Source organism: Callorhinus ursinus, unplaced genomic scaffold (assembly GCF_003265705.2).
Source record: "Callorhinus ursinus isolate GAN/ISIS: 27379988/994484 unplaced genomic scaffold, GSC_fseal_2.0 scaffold10, whole genome shotgun sequence".
NCBI classification, from domain to species: domain Eukaryota; kingdom Metazoa; phylum Chordata; class Mammalia; order Carnivora; family Otariidae; genus Callorhinus; species Callorhinus ursinus.
This window is the reverse complement of record NW_027397072.1, coordinates 80,470,676-80,494,454: the sequence shown is the minus strand read 5'-3', so window position 1 is coordinate 80,494,454 and position 23,779 is coordinate 80,470,676. Positions and strand designations below refer to the sequence as shown.

General features: G+C 44.4%; 1 protein-coding gene across 2 annotated transcripts in view; it reads right to left on the bottom strand.

Moving 5' to 3' along the window:
• NPAS2 (neuronal PAS domain protein 2) overlaps positions 1-23,779 on the bottom strand; it is a 151,963-nt gene that overhangs the window by 66,362 nt on the left and 61,822 nt on the right. For both annotated transcript variants that reach the window (XM_025869020.2, XM_073897862.1), the window contains exon 2: positions 15,232-15,285. In XM_025869020.2, the coding sequence (XP_025724805.1) occupies positions 15,232-15,263 (32 nt within the window). In that variant the 5' untranslated portion in view covers positions 15,264-15,285. The remainder of the gene's footprint in view (positions 1-15,231; positions 15,286-23,779) is intronic.

Sequence of the window (23,779 nt, the reverse complement as noted above, 5' to 3'; positions counted from 1 at the left end):
TGTGTGTGTGTGTGTGTGTGTGTGTGTGTGTGTGTGTGTGTGTGCGTGCGTTAAATATACACTGATACAAGCCTGAACCTTTGGTTTTGAATGCAGGGCTCAAAAAGCCCGAGGTGATCTTTTCTGGTGTCCCTCAAGGGACAATGTTTCCATAGATAACATTCGTTGGGCGCTTACTATGTAACAGGCACTATTTTAAATACTTTACATATATCAATTACTTTAATCCTCGCAATGACACTTTAAGATAGATACTATAATTCCCAGTTCACAGACGAAGCAGCTGAGGCATGGACACGTGACGTGACCCACTGAAGTCACGTGACTGGGAAATGGGGGAGCTGGCTGGCTTGGGCGCCCGTGCTGTGAAGCAGGGCACTCTCTCTTGCCTCCTACAGCTCCCTCCAGAACCATCGTGAAGGTATCTGTTACGGAGCCATGCACCAGTGCTCTGGGAGCACGGGACTAAGAGTGACAAATTCTGGCTGCTTGAGGTTATAGCACAGAACCAAAACATATTCTGCAGAAAAATGGCATTGATGCTAATAGGATGATGGTATTTGTGTTCAGGGAAGAATACCACAGAAAATCAACTAAAAACAGCCAACTGAAAGAAGCTCAGAGTCTAGAGGAAGAGATGCAATTCACACATCAGGTGCAATGTGATAGGGGTTAGGAGACAAGTTTAGACAAACTGCCAAAGGAGTTCAAAAGGGAAGGAGATCAGCCATGTGAGGTGGTCAGGGAAGCCCTCAGGGGAGGGGCTGGTGCGAGGTGGCCTCGAGCGGTGAGTGGGCAGGTGGTGGGGAGACAACCAAGGAAGAGCCGCGTGCTCAGCTTTGACAGGACAGTTGGTGACATGTGGGAAAGTAAAGTGAGAGAGAGAGAGACAAGAAGAGTGAGGCCAACCAGAGTCTCAAATGCCAGTACAGGCGATTTGGTCTCGGCTTTTGATGAGTCCGGGGCAGGGTACTGACGGGCAGTCTGGGGAAGGGAAAAGGTTAGGACATCAGGAGAAAGGGGAGAGGGACCCAACTCAGGGGGAAGTGAGCAGAGACTGGAAGAGGTGAGGGTGGTCAGGCACAGTACCACAGTGCCCTGCATGGCTACGGGCTGTGCACCCCAGCTCAGTACTAACCAAACCCCTTGTTGAGGAGATAGGGGAGAAAGTGGAGTGCTTCACCTGAATTTCATTTGTCTAAGAAAAAGTAATGCTGATGATATGTACCTTTAAATTTTTTACTCTCGAAATGACCATATAGTAAACTTGACTTTTTCTTTTGGGCAGAGTTCTATAAATTTTCGCATGTGTATAAATTCATGTAACCATGATCACAACCAAGAGACAGAAGAGTTCCCTCCAAAGCTCCTTCATTCTCTGCACACCTGTAACCCCAGGCAACCCCTGTCCTGTTCTCCATCACCATGCTCTCTTTTGGAGAATGTCACAGAAATACAACCATACAGCACATAACCCCTGAGCCTGGCTTCTTCTACCCACAGAATGCCTTTGAGATTCATTCAGGTTGCTGAGCCTACTGTACCTTGCCCCTTCTTAATGCTGAGAACTGGTTTTCTATTGTATGGCTGTCCCACAGCTGGTTTATCCATTCATCTGCAAAGGAAATTTGGGTTGGTTCCCCCCCTTTTTTTTGGTGGTTATGAATAGAGCTGCTGTAAACATTTGTGTACAGGTATTTTGTGTGTGAACACAAGTTTTCAGCTCTCTGAAATGAGTAACCTGGGTCCTACGGAAAATGTGCATTTAACTTCATAAGAAACTGCCAAACTGTTTCCCAGAGTGGCTTTACCATCCTACCTCCTTACTAGTCATGTAGGAGTGATCCAGACGTTCTACATCCTCAAGGGGAGTTAGTATCATCAGTACTTGTAATTTTAGCTAATCTAAGAGATAGGCAGTATTATCTCATGGGGCTTAAATTTGCATTTATCTAATGGCTAATGATGTTCTTTTTTTTTTTGCCATCTGTATATCTTCTTTGGTGAAGCATCTGTTCATGTCTTTTGCCCATTTTTAAATGGGGCTTTTTGTTTCCTTACTGTTGAGTGTTAAGTGTCCTTTATATATTCCGACACAAGGCCTTTGTCCGACGTATGATTTGTCAATATTTTCTCACAGCTCACCTTTTTATTCTCTTACTAGTGTCTTTCACAGAGTCAAAGTTTCTCATTGTGATGAAGTCCAAGTTAGCAATTTTTTTCTTTTGTGGATTGTGCTTTTGGTGTCAGGTCTGGGCATCATCTGCCCAGCCACAGGCCACAGAGATTTTTCTCCTGTGTTTTCTTCCGGGAGTTCTACACATTTTACATTTCATGATCCACTTTGAGCTAGTTATTTTTATAATATGTAAGGTTTTGGTTGAAGTTTATTTGTTTGTATGTGGTTGTCCAATTGTTCCAACTCCATTAAGGAAAAGATATTTCTACATGAGATTACCTTTGTAAAAAATCAGTTGGTCATATTTATGTGGGTCAATTTCTGAGTTCTCGATTCTCTATTTTGTCTCGTTGACCTATGTATGGATCTATTCCTCCACAAATACCATGCTGTCTTGATTACTGCAGCTTTATAAGAAGTCTTAAAATTGGATAATGTGATTCCTCCAACTTTATTCCTCCTTTTCAAAATTATTTGGACTATTCTAGTTTCTCTGCCTTTCCATTACATTTTACAATCAACTTGTGTATATCTACAAAGAGTTCTGCTGGGATTTTGATTGGATTTGCTTTAAATCTATGGACCAATTTGGGAAAATTTGGTATCTTTATTCTGTTGAGTCTTCCAATAATAAACACAATATATCTTTCCATTTATTTAGGTCTTCACTGATTTCTACTATGAGCATTTTGCACTTTTCACATAGGTATCTCACATACGTTTTATTCGATTTATACTTAAGTATTTCATTATTTTGGATTGGTTAAAAGTGGCACTGTGTTTTTAATATCAGTTTCTAATAGTTCACTGTTGGCCTACAGAAAGATGATTGATTTGTGTGTTGACCTTGTATCCTGTGACCTTGCTAAATTCACTTATTAGTTATAGGAGTTTTTTATTTGTTTGTTTTGCTAAGTCTCTTGGGATGTTCTATATATACAAACATGTCCTCTGTCAATAAGGGAAGCATTATTTCCTTTTTTCCAATCAATATGCCTTTGATTTCTTTTATGGTCTTATTGGAGTGATGATAGCAGATACCTTTGTCTTATTCCCCATCTTAGGGGGAAAACATTTAATCTTTTGCCAGTAAGTATATCAGCTGTAGGTTTTATGTAAATTCCCTTTATCAAGTTAAGGAGATTTTCTCCTTTTCCTAGTTTGCTGAGAGTTTATAACAAAAATACAAGTTGAATTCTGTAAAACCCCTTTTCTGCTTCACTGAATATGATCATGTGGGTTTTGGTTTTTCTTCTTTATCCTCCTAACTTGATGGAGGACAATGATTGGTTTTTGAATACTGAACATCCTGGCAATCTCTGGATAAAACTCCACTTGGTCATGATGTATTTTACATATATGTATATATGATGTATGTATATATCACACACATATATACTTGCTAATGTTTTGTTGAGGATTTTTGCATTTGTGTTCATGAAGGATATCTGTCTGTAGTTTTCTTTTCTTATACTGTTCCCCCCGCCTCCCCTTGGGTAATAATGGTCTCAGAAAATAAGTTGGGAAGTAGTTCCTCCTCTTAATTTTCTGGAAAGGACTGCGTCGAGTTGGTTTTTTTTTCCTTTTAATGTTTGGCAGAATTCTTCAGCGGAACCATCTGGGTCTGAGATTTCTTTTTCAGAAGATTTTTAACTACAAATTCAATTCCGTTATTTGGGACACTTTAGGCTTTCTATTTCATCTTGTAGGAGTTTTGGTAGCTTATGGTTTTTGAGTAATGGGTACCTCTCATCTAAGTTGTCAAATTTATGTGGATAGAGTTGTTTATAGTATTCCTTCATGGCCCCTTTGATGTCTGAAGAGTGTGTAATAATATCTCCTTTTTTATTCCTGCTATTGGTAATTTGTGACTTCTTTTTGGTCATTCATGCAAAAGGCTTACCATTTTTATTGATTTTTTTAAAAATCACCTTTTGACTTTTCTCTATTATTTTTCTGTTTTCAGTTTTATTGATTTTTGCTCTTTATTATAATTTTCATTCTTCTTTTTGCTTTGAATTTATTTTGCTCTGCTGTTATAGTTTCTTAAGGTGGAAGCTTAGTTGTTGATTTGAGACCTTTACTCTTTTCCACTATAACCATTTAATGCTATAGATTTTCCTCTAAGCACTGCTTTAGCTGCAACCCACAAATTTTGATATATTGTATTTTTATATTTGTTCAGGTCAAAATATTTTCTAAAATTCCTTGAGACTTCCTCTTTAACCTTTGAATTACTTAGTAGCCATACTGTTAATTTCCAAGTTTTAGAGCTATTGTTCTCACCATCTTTCTGTTTGTAATTTAATTTCGCTCATTTAGACTTCTTTACATTTATTTTATGAAGCAGGATTTGGTGAGTGAATGTTCAATGGGTACTTGAAAACAGTGTGTATTCTGCTATTGTCGGGTGGAGTGTTCTAAAAATGTCAGGCAGATCCTCTTGGTTGATGGTGTTTTTCAGTTCTTATAAACTCTTGCTGAATTTCTCTCTACTAGTTCTATTACTGAGATGAGCATATTAAAGACTCATTGCAGTTTGAAGCTCTGTTGTTAGGTGTATACACATTTAGAATTGTTATGTGTTCTTGGTAAATCGACTATCATTATGTAATGCCATTCTTTATTCCTGGTAATTTTCTTTGCTCTGAAATCTACTTTATTTTATATTAATATAATCACTCTGGCCTTCTTTTAAGCAATGTTTGTGTGGTATATCATTTTCCACAGTTTTCCTTTGAGCCTACTTATATCATCATATTTTGAGTGAACACTTTGTGAACAGCAGATAGTGAAGTCATTAAAAAAATTCATTCTGACAATCTCTTTTAGTTGGCATGTTTAGACCACTTACATTTAATGTAATTATATGTTTGGATTTAGGTGTACCATTTTACCATCTGTTTTCTGTTTTATTTTTTTCATTCCTTGTCTTTTGTTTTTGTTCCCATTTCTTTTATCCTGCCTTCTTTTGGGTTGTTTATTTCATTTTAATTTATTTAATTTATAAAGTATTTCATTTTAATTTATCTATTGTGTTTTTATTTAATATAGTTCCTTGTGTAGTGCTTAGTAAGCACTCTATGGGTTATAATATAAAAAACTATCATTGCAGGGCCTACTTAGAATATTTTACCATTTCAAGTGGAATGGAGAAACTTTATTCCATTTAGTTCCCTATATCCTCCCTCCCTTTATGTTGTAGTTATCTTAGGTACTACATCTACATACACTGAATCATATCAGATTATGTTATTTTTCCCAAATGTCAGACTATCTATTCTATGTAGCCAGATATTTACCATTTCTGTTACTCTTCCTTTATATCTCTTATCCCAAGTGTCCATCTGGTATCATTTCCTTTCTGTTAGAAAAACTTCCTTTAGCAATTCTTTTAGAGCAGGTCTACTGATAAAAAAAACTTTTAGTTTTTAGTTTTTAGGTTTTTTGTTTTTTGTTTTTTTTTTTTTCATTTGAGAATGTCTTCACTTACCTTCATTTCTGATGGATATTTTTACTGGATCTAGAATCCTGGGCTAATGGTTCTTCTCTTTCAACTTAAAAAAAAATTCTGTGTCACTACCAGATGGCTTCCATGGTTTCTGATAAGAAATCCATGGTGCTATTTAGATTTGTCCCATGTAGCTGGTCTTGGACCTTGGGTGGTGGTCTATCCTACATTTCAGATTTGAAAGGCTATGGTACACTATTTAAGGTCAGACCCACGCATATTCAGTTTGGTGGTGAGCTCAGGATCTCATAACCTTCTTTATATGGTCACTTTCCTGAGCTCCTTCTTTTCAGATCTCTGCCTTGTACTTTCTGGTTCCCATGGCTCCCTTTTTGTTCCTCTGGCCAGAAAGCTGGTTCTTTGCTTTATTCTGCTTTGCCTCACACTTTTTACATCTGCACCTTCATTGGGGGTCATGCAGTAGAAAGATAGAGAGGAAGAAAGAAGAGTTTCATCCCACCCTCTTAGAATGATAGTTCCTCCACTCAGAGAGAGAGATTCCTTTCCCTCAACATTTCAGGTTTCCTATGGATCCCTGTTGTTGCTGTTGTTCCTCCCGCTGCTGCTATCCCAGGATTGCTTACAGGGCACAAAGGCATGGAGAAAATAACAAAAGAGGGCAGATTTCCCCTTGATCAATCTGAGCCTTCGAGACCCTGATCCTGCTCCCCAGGCAGTCCTAGAGGGTTTCTCTGGGTCCTCTCTCTGCCAGCACTTCTGGGTTTTGGCTACATTGAGTCTAGGTTAGGCGGTACTGGAGGGGAGAAAATACCAGGTCAGTGGTACTCCAAATTCTGATACTTTTCTAGTTTGCCTCCTATTTTCATTTCTCCAATAAGTGGAATCTTGAAGGCCCTTCTGTTGGGGGATTTCATGAGGCATATTATATAAAACATGCTCAATGCTTCTCTCCTCTCCTTCTTGGTGAGATGATCACAGGTGTGGATACTTAGTGTGCAAGACTGGGCTTTACATGCAACCACTCAAGAAGGATAGCTGTAGCTGGGATGGGGAGCAGGTCCTTCTGAGAAGCTTATGGCACAGGCCAGGAAGGAAGATGCTCATGTCCTATCCTCCTAGGAGAGGCCCCATGGCAGGAATGGGGAGTTTGAGCAGGCAGGTGAATGTAAACATGCTCCTGTAGGTTTGTGTCCTTGGCCCTCTCTAAATTCACAAGGGCACATGACAGTGGTGCAGGTGCATTTTACATGTCACCCCAAATCCTGGGTTTTCCTAAGGGGAAGAAATGAAAAATCATTGTATCAGAACTCCTGATCTGTGAACTAGATCAGGAATCAAGATAAAGTCAGTGGAAACAGGAAAAAATTACTATCATCATGGGCGGACTCTTCCTTTTAATCTACTTCATGTGCAGATAGGTTGCCATCTTTTAAATTGACCCCAGCAAATCTAGTTCTGTTAACTGAGTAGATAGGACATGCTGATGAGGGAAAATAGAAGATGGCCTCTGAATCACATGTAGTTGGCCAAATGGAGTAAAAGCTGAAAAAATCAAATGCTACCCAATGAAGTTGGAAGACAGTGGCCGAAACCAGTGATAGAAGCACCGGTGGGCTGCCCTTGCTGCTAAGGGCAGCTGGGTTTTTGAGTAAAAGGTATAACAATAGGTCTGTAAGTATGCAGTTCCAGGCAGAGTAACTTTTTCCTACAAAGAGTCTCCATGGGGAGGGGTGAAAGGCATTTTATGAGGCACATTACTTTCACACTTACAGGCACCACTGGAAGTTAAAGAGTGATTGGGGTAGCAGAGAATCAGGATGGTACAGCTTAGCTGAAGGATCATTAAACAGATTTCCTGAAGATGTGAGTTCTCATCCTGGTTCTGCCACCTATGCCAGGAAAGAGTGGGCAAGGCACTCCCACCTCCATGGGCCTCAGTTTCCTCTTACAAAATAGTGAGGACATTGGTATGGTGATTTCAAACCAGAGAATTAAAAATTTTCTGAAACTCCCCCTGCCCCATCAAAAGATGAGTTCTAATCCCCCTCCCTCCTTGAGTACGGGCTGGCTGACCTCAGTGACTTGCATCTAGGGAATAGAATGCAGCACAAGGGAACTGCTTGACTTCCAAGGCTAGGTAGTAACAGACACACAGCTTCCCTCTGGCTCTCTCACCCATGAATGCTTGCCCTGGAACCCAGTCACGTGTTGTGAGGAAGCCACCACTCCTCCATGTAGAAAGCCACAGTCCCAGTTGACAGCTTATATCAACCACTAGCCACGGGAATAAACATGTCTTCAGGTGGTTCCAGCCCACAATCTTTTTTTTTTTTTAATTTATTTATCTTAGAGAGAGAGAGAGAGAGAGAGAGAGAGAGAGGCAGGCTCGATCCCATGACCCATGAGATCACAACCCCCGCAGAAACCAAGAATGGATGCTCAACCGACCGAGTCACCCAGGTGCCCCTCCAGCCCACCATCTTTGAGCTGCTCTAGCCAAGACCACAGGGAACAGGGACAAACATTCCCTGCCAGGCCCTACCCGAGCTGAAGATCCATGGGCAAATGAATGCCATGGTTGAATCCTGTACATTTGGAGAGGTTTGTTATCCAGACGTAGGAGAGCTAATGCCTAAGGCAAAGGCTCAGTGATGCCCAAGATTCCTTCTAGACCAGGAATTCTGACATATCGAAACTGGGCTAACTAGTTCCACATTATAGGATGAGACAGAAACCGATCAGCATGCAGACTTGTCCTCTCAAACCTGAGAATTATAAATGGAGCAAAATGAACCTGTCTGAGAAGGCTTATCAGGATTGGGTCTTAGGCTTCTTTTGAAGTCTCCACAAAAGGCTTTGGGGAACCTGAAACAGAGGGAGTGGTTGAAGAAGGAACTCACAGTTTCTTGTAGAATTGAAATCTATCAAGTAGGTGCTCACTGTCAACATCCAGGGAGGCAACTGTGACAAAGGCAATCCTCGGAGGCATGACATAAATTTTTAAATATCCTCCACAGTAAGACAGTTCTATCCATGAAAGGTTAACTTCCACGAAGAATCAGTTAGAGTCTGATCAGCCACATGAACAAAGACCTCATAAGGGGATTCCTCTTAAAACTTGACGGGCATTGTAGAAAAACGAGATGGGAAATATGTCTAAATAATAACAGTGGCTCTCTATAGGTAGTGATGGTTATAAATGAGTTTGTTGACTGCTTTAAACATTTCAGTATTTTTCAAATGTTTTGGTGTTTTTTCATATGTAAGAAAATGTACAAAAATGATGGGAATAAAGTTGATATAAGACAGTGTTGGGCAAAGGGTCTTCCATGGAAAATCATGAAGAATTATTTAGAGAAAAAAGAAGAACTATGGCCAGGGAAGGTTATTTTGTTGTTACTAATTTTGGGTTTTTTTTTTTCCCAGGTAATTTTTTAAATTCACAGTTACATAAAATGGAACAGATTTTGGGTTATTTGTTAATTGCTGTCTTAGCACTTTTAATGTGCTAAGGAGCTGAAACTCTCCAAAAGGGAGGAAGAAGTAAACAGCATGGCCCAAACTTGTTTTCAGGGGCATTTCCTCAGATTAGTGTTTCCCATTCTGGGAAATTCTGGCATAAAGCAAGGTCCATTTCAGGTCAGAGCAGTGCCCTCCTGTACCCAGGCCTGGGTCCTCAGGACAGGTGCACACCTCCTCATGTCCATAAGCCAGGCAGCCTCCTGCACCCCCAGGGGGTGGGGGATGAGGACGCCACTGAGCTCAGGAGCTCAGTTCAAGGAGAGAATGTCACCTGGGTGTGTGGAGAGAGAAGTCACCCCATGTGGTGCTAGATGGGTCAGGCTGGTGCTGCCCTCATCTCATGGAGAATTCTAGAGTATGTTTTCTACTGCAGAGACTTGGCGAAGGGATTGTGGGATCCCTGAGCTCAGCCGGTGCTATTCTTTCCTCCTGAGATGTAACTGGGACATTTTTACTCTTAACCGGAGTTATCAGAAAATGTTGAGGCCCAAATGGGAAGTTGGCTTAATTTTCCAGTGATTCTTACTTAACAGTCACACAGGGAGAATTTCATGGGAGCACAAGCCTCAGCAATTTGTCCCTGAAATTCTCAAACGAATATTTAGCTTTTCCTGCAGAAAAGAAACATTTTCAAAATGGTGGACTTCGGACCACCCTTTTTCAACTTAAAATTTATTGAAATCATTGAAAGGGCCTTTAGTGAATTCCTCTTTGCCACAGATGCTCCCAGAGAGGTTCTGGGTGTCCCTGGCCAAGGACTTTCCCAAGTTTCTAAGCCTACCAGGCACACAGTTCTCCTTCTGACAATTCTTCTTAGCCGACCAAATTACCCCACCAGGGTAGAAGCCAAGAGCCCCGAATAGAGGGAGGCCCCTTTTCCATTCTGCTGTTTACTGGGCCACAGTAAGAATTAGCATTCTGCCTGCGAGTGCGGTTCTACTTTTTCCCTTTGTTTGGAATACAGAATCACTCATCTGGAAATTACAGGGCAATATAAATGAATCGTGTGTCCTGATACCTCTATGTTCTTGCAAAGCCGGCTGCTGCCTTAATCACCAAATAAAACAAACAGAAAGGAAGTCTCAAACATTTTTTACTGCCATCTCCCCCCTGTGTCGGGGCTTACGATGATGTGCATAACTCCCAATCAAGAGCCTATGAAGGAAAATCATAGCAAAATTAGCACTATCGGCTCCAGCTGGAAACATCGACATATCATGAATAGGGCCAGGCTTTTCACTCTGCACCAAGCGTGCACCCAGGGGCACCAGCAAGCGTGCTGTGGAGCTGGAGTCCTGCAAGTGGGCTACGACCTTCATGGATCAGACCAGCTTTTCCTTTCAGACCTACAGAATTTACCTCCAGAGAAATGAAACAATAAAACGAGGTCGGTCTCCTCCTCTTAACCATATTCCTCTCCATGAAAGAGCACTTGGCTGAGAAATAGAGCTTATGAATTCTGATCATTCCCGGCTCTGCTCAACACAGGCCCTGCAGGATATGTTTCCTCCTTTATGCTTGTTTTCCAGAATGCTTCTCTATCTTGCCCAAAGCCCTCTGAGGGCAAGGTAATGCTATGTATCCTCCTTTTTTCTTCCACTTGCTTAGTATATTACTTAGTTAACAAATATTGATGGAAGGGTGACTGAATGCTCTCAGTCATTGGTCCACATTGATAAAGTCTCCCCGGGGGAACCAGGAGAAATGAGCAGCCTCCCAATGGCTAAAGCTTTTCCTTCTGCAACACTCAGCTTCTGCAAAAGTGCATGCATGGGCTTCTTGGTTGTGGTGCTGGATCTCCCTCTTGCCTGACTTTAGCTTGTGTGTGCAAACCAGCATTCACGCTAACGAGAACCCCAAGAATTGGCTCCTTCTGCCTGACACTCCTCATTCTTATTAATAAAAGGCAGCAACCACTCTAATCTTACTGCCCATCTTCCCTCCTGCAACAAAAATGCACACGGTTATGGAAACAAAACTTCCCAGCTGGTAGGAGATGATGTCACTTTAATGAATGCTGACGAACTAGTCACTTAATATGGGACAGAAGAAAGAGGCCACCACGAGTGAGCTTCTTCTTAGTGCTCCGTTCTCTCACGAAACGGAATAAGCTGTACTTTACAATACTGCAAAGTTACAGAAACTGGCTTTCTTTGGGAAGTGAGGATTCCTACGGCACTTTCTGCCCCCTACCCCTTGCGCACATGGTCAGCCAAAAGGCTCCCATTTACTGACTGCCATGAGATGTTGTTAGGAGCCCAGACTCGGAATATTGCCTGAATTTAAATCCCTGTCTGGCACTGACTGGGACTGTGTGATCCCACGCCTCGGCTTTCTCGGCTGTAAAATGGGGCTAATGATAACCGAGCTTGTGGGGTTGCTGTGAGGATCACAGAGGTCATGCCTGCAAAATGCTGCAAGCCCACAGTGAGGGCTCCGGACACATTAGCGTTCCTTGTTAGCTCCGTGCCCTCCGCAGTGTGTCATGGGCTTACACGCAGCTGCGTTTAATTCTGCCGGAACCCTACCAAGAGGTTGCTGCTATCATCACCCCCATTTTACAGAGGAAGAAACTGCAGCTAAGATAAGTGTAGTAGCTCGTCTGAGGACAGAAAGTAAAAGTGTCAGGAGTCAAAGCAGGCCTGTCTCATTCTAAGCTGTGCACTTCCTGCCCGTCACACCACTTCCTGGATGACCACACGCACACACGCACACACACACCACAAAACTACATCACACCAGAATTAGAAACGCAGGTGTATGACTGGACCACAAAATGGTCCACTGGGAACCTTGTTATCCAGGGATTCCAAATGTCTCTCCGTCAAACTGTTTCCTTTTTGAGTTCAAGGCCTGTGTTTTTGCATCTTCCCTCAAGAAAATAGCAAACAGCTCTGACACACAATGGGCACTCAATACTCCCCGGATTTGCAGGGGAATTCACAGAAGAAAGTGGAACTTGTCCTGGTTCCGAATACTTGATCAAACAATCCAAACAAACCGGAAATTCCCTAAAGCTTTGGAAACCTTGCCCAACAGAACGCGTGTTTTCTGGAGACAATAAGGGTTTTGAGCTGAAGCTGAGCATTTCTAATCTCATCAAAAAAAAAAAAAAAAATCATGTTGAGTGCAAACTATTCCTATCAGGCCTCCAGGTGGGATTAGGGGAAGGGCCTCTCATGCTGTTACAAAGCCTGCTAGAATGGGAGGCTTCGAAACGGATATAATCTTAGGATTGTGGTCGTTTTTTCCTGGTCTTTCCCACATGTTATGAGGGACACTGCATTATTGCTGGTATTCTGGCAAAAGGATCTGGGTATTACCAAACATTCTAGACCTGTTTCCCTCTCTGAGGTCAAGAGGGGGTGAGGGCCAGCCAGCAGCCTCACTACCCCGTATGTGTGCATGGAGGTTCCCAAACAGGCAGTGTGGGGGTGTGGGTGTCCACGGCTCAAAGCAAACAGGGGTGGGAATGAATGGAAAGAAACTGCATAAGACCTGATTTATTGCTACGAACTTTTAGCTAAGATTTTATTGGACTGTGTCTATCTGGTGACGCCTGAGTATGGAAGAATTTCATCTCTGGATTTCGAGGTAAGCATTGCAGTGGAGGCAGGGCTAGGGCCAGGGGGCCAGGAGATGACACGAAAATGAGGATGGCAGAAGCAAACTCCCACTGACTTCAGAGTCACGCCGCAACAGAGCTCTCAGTCTGGGCCTGCCAGAAAGGCTGACAGTCCCTACGTGAAGGGATGTGCTCATGGTCTGGGGAATAAGAACAGAGTCTGAGGTTAGGAAGCCTACAGTTCACTTCCACTTCTGCCACTTGTTCGAGCTTTATGATGTTTGACAAGGTACTGAGCCTTAGTTCCTCATCCACAGAATGGGAATAACAGTGAAATACACCTCAAAGGAACGTTGAGATGATAGGAGAGAATGCATAGAAAAGTACTTAGCATCCAAGGATGAGGGCACCCAGGAAGCACTCTGTGACTGCCGGCCATCACTGCTGACCCTTTCATGATGCTAACAAGAATACCCTGTCAATGTATTAATCACCCTGGAGGAGGGCAGGGCAGAAGTGACTGCCTGGTGTTGCAGGTGAGAAAGTGGTAGCTGAGAGAGGGGAGGGGTGCTGGAATTCGCGAGCTGGGACAGGGCTGGTGTCCACCTCTGCACCCAATCCACAGCTCCCTGCGAGGAGACCAAGAGGCCAAACACCCAGAGGAAAGAACCAGAAGCCAGCCTGCCCATGAGAGAGGGCAGGAGGGTTCCATTCTCGTCTGGTCTGGGTTAGTCTGTTCATCCACTTGTTACTTGAGACCACACGGATTTTGCGACCCTTGGAGGTTGTGGCTTAAGGTCTGAGAGGCAACGCTGTGGGGAGCATGGGGGAGGGCATGTTACTTCAGAATAAACTGGGGTGTTATTTGAATTGTTGTCTATTTAGATTTTTATTAGAGAACGTTTTCTTTTCCTTTTTTTTTAAAAAAAGATTTTATTTATTTTGGAGACAGAGAGCATGAGCGGGAGGGGCAGAGGGAGAGGGAGAGAGAATCTCAAGTAGATTCCACACTGAGCGCAGAGCCCGACATGGGGCTCCATCTCAAGACCCTGAGATCATGACCTGAGCCAAAACCAAGAGTCAGACACCCAACCGACTGCACCACCCAGGTGCCCCGAGAAAATTTTCAAACATGGAAAGGTGGAGATAAGTATACGATGAACCGCCCCGTTTCAACAATCCTCGCTCTGGGCGCACCATGTTTCATCCATACCTCTGGCCATTTCCCCTGCTCCCTGATTTTTCTCTAAGGAAATACTTGGGAAATTGACAAGCAAGGCAGACTCCCCCTGTGCCCTGCAATTCAGGGCTGGCCGGCCTGGAGTGGCTGAGGACTTGTTCTCATGCCTGCCACCCTTCCTCCTGCCAACAGGAGCCATGGAAGGCAGACACCAAAATGGGGGACCTCTGAGGCTCCACCATTTGCGAGTGGAAGATGCTCTAAGTGACAACCAGGCAGTGGGTTCTGTGAAGGGAAGCAGGCAAACCCTTCAGCTCTGCAGCAGTCTGAGAGCCTGTCACAGAGGCCTGGGGGACCCCCCCCCCCCCCCCCCCCCCCCCCCCACCGTCACAGAAACAGAAAGAGATGAGACCGGAGGAAGAAGGCACATCCTCGGGCCTGAGTGAAGGCTTTCCCCGGAGAACACACTCTATTTCCAGGCCTGTCACCAGCAGCCGATGGTCTGTAGTCACTTACCAACTGCCTCCATTCACCTGTGTCCTCTTCATGTCCCCTTTCTTCCCTGAAGCCTAGCACAGTAACTGCCCCTGGGGGCGAATTGTGTGACGTCGAGAATGTTCGAAGGCTCTTTACCTTCAAACTATCAACTCCATGACTCCACACACAGTAGGTATTCAGTAAATGCCCAGTGGAGGAGTAAGCAAGGATAGGGTTATAACGGCTCGGACACACCAGCTACCAAGCTAGTATTTCTGGCCAACTCCACAACCACATAAGGCATGGGATCTCCAAGAACAGATGAAGAAACTGAGGCAGGGTGTATGGAAGTGCTTAGTGCACGGGGATGATTATTACTATGTGCTCCATGTGTGGGAAAGATGATTCTTGTTATTGTCCAAAGCCAGGCAGCTCCCACAGTGGGGCCAGGATTTGAACCCAGGCGTGCCTGGTTCCAGCCAGGCTGCCTTACGAGCAGTGTCTGTGCTGGAAAAGTGGTAACCAGTGGCCCGTGAAAGGAGACCCAGGTCACCAGGGTTAATACACAAACATGTGAAAAATAAAACCACCTGGCAAATCCCAGACGATGAGGAATTTCAGGATAAGGAACAAAATTGAGGGAGCTGGTATACATTTCTTTTTTTAGTAGAGCAACTGCAATATATCAAGGACAGTGGATACCAAGAGCATGTTCCCTCCCCCCCCCCCCCAGCCTGTCTTGCTGGTGCTCTCATCCATGCGGAGCGAGGACAAGCATGCTTGAGCCTGGCAGACCACACGAAACGTGCCGAGGCAGGAAAGCCCTGCCTCCTTACCTCTTTGCCCTGTCTTTCTCATCTTCATCCATTAGATTTTCTACGCAGTTTTTCCTGTAAAAAAGAACAGATGATTATTGTTCTGCTTCTAGACTTTTTTTACAGGTCTGTCTGGGTGTCACCATTTTGTTCTTATCTAACCCACAAGCCTGAGCCCAGAGCTTCTCCAACTTTTGGGTTCCAGCAAAACCCTTTACACTCTCAACAAATTATTGAGGACACTGCAGAGCTCTTGTGTATGCGGGTCCAAACTGAGAAATCTTTTTTTTTTTTTTTTAAAGATTTTATTTATTTGAGAGAGAGAGAGAATGAGAGATAGAAAGCACGGGAGGGAAGAGGGTCAGAGGGAGAAGCAGACTCCCTGCTGAGCAGGGAGCCCGATGTGGGACTCGATCCCGGGACTCCAGGATCATGACCTGAGCCGAAGGCAGTCGCTTAACCAACTGAGCCACGCAGGCACCCCAAACTGAGAAATCTTAAATACGCAAGCACTCATTCCAATAGATGTCAGAGCCGTGCCATCATCAGAAGTCAAAAGAGCTTCTAGACACGTTCACTGTATATTCACCAGAGTAAAAAAAGGCAAATAATGTGTTAATATGAGGAAAGTTGTTTTGACCTCCCAGACCCCCCAGGGGTCCCCAGATCACACTTTGACAATTGTTGTCCAGACCCAGCTCAATGAAGTATCTGTTTATCTCAGACCTTAAACCTGCAAGGTGCCCGTGACATTGTAAAGGACAGACAGCATTTATATATCTGTTCATTCAAACACACAAACCCCTCTTGCATGCAGCCAGGAAAAAACAGGGCCCTAAAGTACTATAATCCACAGTCCTTCCTTTAAGGCATTTACACTTCCCTAGATAGTCAAGGCACACAAATGCGAAAAATTAAGTAACAATCCAGGAATGTTCTTGCAACCCAAAGTCATCAGAGACTACCTCACAGCCCAGAGCCTGCACTCTCCCAGGCAGCTGGCTGGATGTCTTAAGCCTCACAGATCCGGGTTCCTCTGCCATATGCAGGCCTGTGAGTCTTCACGCTTCGGAGCCATGGCTCAGACTCCTTATTTTATTCACACTCGTCCCAGAGTCCCGTCTGTCTGGGGTGCGCCCCCTCCCGCCAGCCCTCTGAGCAGGTGTCCATGAGGCCAGAGCCTGCAGGGGGAACTTGAGGTGAAGGCTGTGGTGGTCAAGCGGGCAGAGTGGCCGGGATCAGGGTGGGGACCCCGGGAGAGCTGAGTCACCATTGCCCACACACTTCTGTTCTCAGAGGGTCTGAGGTCAGAACTCCAAACCCGACACTTTGCGAATGCACTAGCAGTCTCAAAACTTCAAGTTGTAGATATGTTTTAATGGGGCCAATGAATCTTTGTCCAAGATAATCTGGTTGTGTGACTTTGGTCTGATACGTGCACAGGGACGGGTGTGAGCTGGACGCGGAGGGAGAATTTTGCAGCTCCACATGCTTACACTCAGTTTGTCTACACACACACACTCCGTTCAGTCAACGGCAGCCATATTTTAGTGATAGATGTGTGAGACACGCCATTCAGCAGTTGAGGCTTGTATCATAATTAAGATGGGGTTACCACCTCTGTAAACGGGCATGTGCTTCATGTTTTCCAGATGGAGTCTGTTCCAAGTTTTAAGACATGAAAAATGTGGTGTCAAGTTAGTGATGCACGACCCCAGGTCTGTGCTCCCAGGAAAGTGCCGGCTACGCATGTGTCCAGGGCGTGAGCGAGCACCCAGCCAAGCCAAGCCCTTCACCAGGTGCCCCCAGACAGAGCAGCTTCATGGGAGGGATGTGGGCTTCACGCTGCTTTCCTGAGGTTCCGGGATCCTGGGATTACTGGGATTGCTTAGTCATAAATGAAAACTTACAAGTGACTAATAGCTGTTCTTTATCAACCCCATCTTCTCTGTTTTATATTTGTTGGTCCTTAAACATTTCCTGAAACCATGAAGCCTTGATGACTTACACGTACTCTCTCTTCTTCCTTATCCCTCCTGTTTCCTTGCCTGATTCTTGTTAACTTGACTCCTGTCTATGCTATTCTGCTTAACTGCCCCTGTGTGAAGAGACGGCGCCTAAGCCGAGTTCCCCGGGGGCACCTGCCATGGGAGCGCCACACCTACTGAGCCTATTGTCTCCCATGCCCTCCCCATGGTTTTGTTTTTAAGATTTTATTTATTTATTTGAGAGAGAGTGAGCACGGGTGAGCAGTGGGGGAGGGGCAGAGGGAGAGGAAGAGGCGGACACCTTGCTGAGCACGGAGCCCGATTCCAGAACTCTGAGATCATGACCTGAGCAGAAGGCAAGGCTGATGTTTAACCTACCGAGTCACCCAGGAGCCCCTCCATGTTTTTGTTGTTGTTGTTGTTGTTGTTTTAGTACTAAAAAGACTGTGGTGAAATACACATTACATAAAATGTGTCTCTTCTTTATTTTTTTAAAGATTTTTTCTTTATTTATTTGACACAGAGAGACACAGCAAGAGAGGGAACACAAGCAGGGGGAGTGGGAGAGGGAGAAGCAGGCTTCCCGCCAAGCAGGGAGCCTGATGCGGGGCTCGATCCCAGGACCCTGGGATCATGACCCGAGCCGAAGGCAGACGCTTAAGGACTGAGCCACCCAGGCGCCCCCAAATGTGTCACTCTTAAGTGGATAGTTCAGGGGGTTAAGTGTATTCACACTGTCAACAACCATCACCACCATCTCCGGAACTCCCTTCATCTTGCAAAACTGCAACTCTGTGTCCATCAATCCCTAACTCCCCATTCCCTCTCCCCCAGACCCTGTAGCCACCACTCCGCTTTCTGTCTCTATGCATCTCTACGTCCCTCATGTAAGTGGAATCATACAGTATTTGTCCTTCTGTGGCAAGCTTATTTCAATCTTAGCATAATGTCCTTAAGGTTTATCATGTCATAGCGTGTATGGGGATTTTCTTCCTTTTTAAGGCTGAATAATATTCCACTGTGTGTTTATACCACCTTTTATTTATCCAGTCATCCATCCACGCACACTGAGTGGCTTCCACCTTTTGATTATCACGAACAGTGCCACTATGAACACAGCTGTACCCCCGACCCTTGTATTTTTGAGCCATCCTTTTATTTCATGATGTGGATGAGCTAGACAGGGCCCAAAGGCATGCAAGCGAGGGGGTCAAAGGGAAGAAAATTTTTTTCTGTGATCTCTGGTTAAAAGAACAGCAGAGAAGTCTAAGGGGGTGGCAACTACTCTTCTCAATTGCACAGTTTGCAATGAGAAGGATTTTGAGCAGCGATTTTTTTTTTTTTTTTTTAGGATCACACAGAGCCAGGAAAGAGAAAATGGAGCTCAAATGAAAGCAGAGAAGATTCTGTCTGGGGTTAAGAAAATAACTGTTGATGTGATTAACAATGGAGGGAAGCTACAGAATCTTTACTCAGGACAACCACATGTTCTAAGTGCCTTAGACATTTATGAGAGCTATTGGTCAAAATCCCAACAGGAAACGGGACTTCGTGACAAAGCTGTAGGCGGGGCCTAGGGGAACCAAGAGGAATGGTGTGGTTACCTAGGGTTGGTATCAGACAAGCTGTTAACACCTCCGAGGGTGAAGAGACCACAGGGAAACAGTTTCCCAAACCTGGAAGGAGTGTGTCATATAGGGGAGGGGACATTTGGTGGAAGGACGCAGCCAGCCTGAAGAAACCTTTTCATTAAGAGGAGAGTCAAGGGAATAAATACCTCACCTCTCTCTCCACCTGCCCCATTTACCGCGGGTGTCTCCTATTGGCTACACACACCACCCAGCACGCTGAGGCAGGGAGCCCATGATGTCATCAGTGTGGGGGAACCCCAGGTGCAGACAGAAGGGTGGAGAGGTGTGAAGGGGAACAGGAAGGCTACCCAGCATGCCAGTCATGTTCATTCCTGAGAGGCTCTTCCAGTTCTGGGTTTCTTGGATTTTCTGGAACACAAACTATTTGGAATCTTTTAAAACCTTTTACACTTCCCCCAATTTGAAGGATCGGCATCTGCATCTAGGAACTAAACATTCAAGAAATAATAACACGATAATGATGAGAGACTGAAGAAAGAGAGCCTGGCAGAGAAGATCCTTGAAACTACTTAAGACACAAAATCAGTAATGATAGAGTGTAACCCACAGAAGAAACTATTCATGAGTCCATACTGATACAAATAAAATAATAAATAAAGGGGCAGTTGGTGGGGGAGGCAGATCTCCCTTACACAAGAACTCCAATTCATAAATGTTGAAGGAATGAATATAGGAAACAGAAACTCACCGTCAGTACCCCATAGTAATAATTGTTGCAGGCAAGATCCATTGATGGATGCTGAAATTAATACACAAACGTTTGAGAAGATTCAGGATATCTGCATAGTTTAAACTGTCTCCCACAATATATTTATTAATTACAAGGGAGAATGGTAACTTTACAAGTGGAGAAGGTTGGCAGACACCACCTTCCCCAGGGGTCAAAATTAACATCAGCAGTATAAGTTATACTCAAGTCTTTTGGTGGAAATAAGTGCTCGTTCTCTTGAGTGCTTATACTTAGGAGTGTAACTGCTGTATCATAGGGTAGCCGTACGCTTAGTTTATTAAAAACTACCAACTGTTTTCCAAAGTGACTGTACAATTTTACATTCGCACCAGGAGCATGTGAGAGTTCCAGTGGCTCCTCATTCTTGCCAACACTTGGTATCAGTTTCTTACTTCTAGTCATTCTAGTGGCTGTGTTGTGGGATCTCACTGGGATTTGAATTTGCATTTCCCTTCTGATTGATGATGCTGAGTATCTTTTCATGTGCTTATTGACCACTGAGATAGCTTCTTTTGTGAGACGTTTATTCAAGTTTTTTTGCCTATTTCTTCTTTCTTCTTAAAACTTGGGCTGTTTGTCTTCCTTGTCCTGATTTGTAGAAGTTTCTCTCTTCTGCATACAGGACTTTGCCAGATCTAGAGATCAATTTGTGAACATTTTCTCCAAGTCTGTGGCTGGCCTTTTCACTTTCATGATGGTGTCTTTTAAATTTGATAAAGTCCAGTTCATAAGTTTTTAATTTCATGGTCAGTGATTTTTGTGTCCTCAGAAATCTTTGCTACTTCAATGTCATGAAGAATTATCCTGTTTTCTTCTAGAAGCTTTATCATTTTAGCTTTTACATTAAGATCTATAGTCCATTGTAAATTAAATTTTTCCCCTCCAATCTGGACATTCAGGTATTCCAGGATCATTTATTGAAAAGTCCACACTTTTTAAATATTTTCTTAGTTTTTACCTAATGTCCTTTTCCTGTCCCAAGATCTCATCTAGGACACCACATTACACTTAATCATTGTGTCTTCTTAGGCATCCCATAGACATGATAGTTTCTCACATTCTCCTTCTCTTGGATGACCTTGACAATTCAGGGGAGTATCTGTAGAATGTCCCTCAATTTGGGTTTGTCTGATGTTTTTCTCACAGACTGGGCCTGTGGGTTTTTCAGAAGAAGTCCACAGTGGCCAAGTGCCATTCTTATCACATCATATCAAGGGTATTAACAGCATCTATCACTGTGACATTGGCCTTAACCACCTGGCTGAGGTAGTGCTAAACTTATCTTTAAACTGCAGGTTAGTGACATTTATACATAGTATGCGCAATAATTTTCTTCAACTTTCAGATACCCCTTTTCCAGATGAAGAATTGCTAAATTTAAAGTGTAGGTCCAGTTATCAATCTCAAAAAAGTACAATGAATATACTATCTCCTCTGTTTTTAGGTCTTGATACATAATCATTGAACTTTGATCAGATGGACAATTGGGCCCATTGCTTTCAACTTAGAGGCACTTTACCTGGAAACATATAGAGCACATGATTTGAAAACAGCTAACCTGCTGTTTAGGGAAGCTTATTCTGCTTCCCAACTCTGTGGTATCTTGTATTTGTCTATCTTTATGCCAGTTCTACGCGATCTCAACTCCTCTGGCTTTATCGGGATTCTTGGTAGCAATGTAGTGTGAGCTTTCCAATTTTGTGCTTCTTATTTAAGATTCTTGGCTATTCTAGGTCTTTGCATTTCCTTGCAAATTTTTGGAATTTACATTGTCAGTTTCTATAAAAATGCCTGCTGCAACCTTGATTGGGATTGTGTTGAATCTAGATTGTGTAGAATCTAATTTGGGAAAAACTGAAGCTTAAGCATGTTGAGGCCTCTGATCCTTGCATGCGGCTTCTCTCTGTGAAGAGGTAACAGAGCGTATTCAGTGAAGCACTAATGTGATGTTCAGTGATTCAACAGGTAGTTCCCAAGTGCCAGGCAACCTGCAAAGCCCCTGCTCTCATGGCTCTTAGAGGGTGGGGGGCAGGTAGAGGGGAGTGCGGGAAAGCCACAGGCAAGTACATAAGTAAACACTGTCAACTACTTATAACTTCTGTGGAGGAAAATAAAGGAGACTCCCTGGTGGCGGGGGGCGGTGGGGTGGGGCAGGGGTGGGGAGTGCTGTCGTGGGCTGGATCTTGCTCTGGTGTTTTAGGGAGTCATAGAAGGCCCACAAATAAGACCACGTTTGAGCTATGAACTAAGGGAAGTGAGCCATGGGCATACATACCAGGGAGACTGGACAAAGTTTGTCTTTTGCTCTGAGTGAATGGGAAGGCACTTGAGGTGCTGATCAGAGAGGCGAGAAATAGCTCCCTCAGAGGACAGCTGCAATTCTAGAAAGAATTAAGTTTGTACATGTGAAAGTACCCAGCGCAAGCCTGGCCCACAGCCAATACTCAAAATCAGGTCATCTTCTTTGATGGCAAGGACGAGAGATAACGCATCTTTACACATGCCATGATGTCCAGCTCTGCTCCTTACCCATACTGACTGCTCAACAAGTATCTGAGGAATGAAGGAGAGAAGGAAGGGAGGGACAGACAGGCAGAGAGCAGGAAAGGAAGGTCAGGGCCAGAGCCAAACCCTACCTGAATTCTGGTGTGATTGACTAACACTGACTCCCACAAATCTCTCAATGCCCATGGTTAATCCAGAATGACAGTGCTCACAAAGTACATTTAAAGCTACAACTATGTCCTGATGACTAAAAGTTAAAACAAACACTGCCGTGTGTGCAGGAGCTATTAACTAAAGGTAAAAGCCACTCGGACTCTTCAAAGGGGCCAATGGCTCCCTCATCAACCCTCAGCCAGGACAAAAGTCTGAAAAATCATAATCTCATTTTATCTCCATCCGGTTCTATGGGGAGAATGGGCTGGCTCTGGTTATCTCCCCTTACGAATCAGGAAGCACCACCCAGAAGGGCTGCATGACCTGCGCCTGGAAACAGCCTGCGGGCAGAGCCCACCCCGGGCTGTGTCTTCTTGGAGCGGACTCGGGCACTTCACCCACAACCCGCTGAGCATGTGGGGCTTCTGACTTCAGAGCCAGGCTGATTTAAATTTCAGTTCCAACCCACTTACTCTATGACCTTGAGCAAGTCCCTTAAACTTCCTGAGTTTCTGTTTCCCTCATTCCTAAAGTGAGGCTGACACCCACCAGGCAGAGATGGTGTGAGCCGTCAATGAGAAGTATGTCTGCACGCATGGGTGCAAAAAGGGCCAGCCAGACGCCTGCAACCAGGCCTCAAGGTGAGTCCTGTCCATCCCATGCCTGCCTCTCATAACGGTCCTAGCCTGCTAAGGCAGGTGACTCCAGGCTCATTCTTTCTTCTTATCGGCCTTAAATTTCAACGAACATACTCTCTGCACAGCAGGAAGGTCACCGCAGGGTGAATGGAGCTACAAAGACCTAACATTTCCGAGAGGTGCTCCCGACCAGAGAAAGGGAGGACTGTATGGGTGGGAAGAGTATGTTACCAGCCGAGAGGCACCCACAGATGGGTGCTTCTGCCCCACCTCCAGAGACCACGTGTGGCTGCCAGCAAGCAGGGTGGTTGGAGACCGCCAAGCAGAGTGGGGCAGGTAAAGCACCTTGGGCTAGGCCCAGGAAGCAGCCCAGCTGCAGAACGAAGCCAGCAAGGCCAGTGAGCACGGGCTGGGCTTGGGAAGTCCCCACCTGCTACTAGAGGAGGGCACAGAGCTAGTGGGACACAGGGTCTCTGAGCTCCTGGGGCTGGCATCCACCTCTGGGAAGAGGAAAAGGCCGTGGTGGCCTGGAGTCACCGAGCTGAAACCCTGCTTCTGCCCGTCAGCTGCTCTGTGCGACCTTGGGCAAGGAGGTGTGTTGCCAGTCCTCGTGCCTCACCGGTGACAGTAGGGACTTCTTCATTGTGCGGTGACAAGAAGAAAATGAGAGAACTGGTGAGAAACCGCCAGCACAGGCCCTGGGCACATAGAAATCCTCAAAAATTTCTAGCTACTATTGGTCACAATATCAGGAATGATAATAAGCTAAATAGTAGGCAGTGGAAACTGGTACTTAAGCCTATAAAATATCTTTGATCAGAGTGGGATTATTGTTCCTGTCTACCAGAGTTGAAAAGTGTGTGTGTGTGTGTGTGTGTGTGTGTGTGTGTGTGTGTGTGTGTG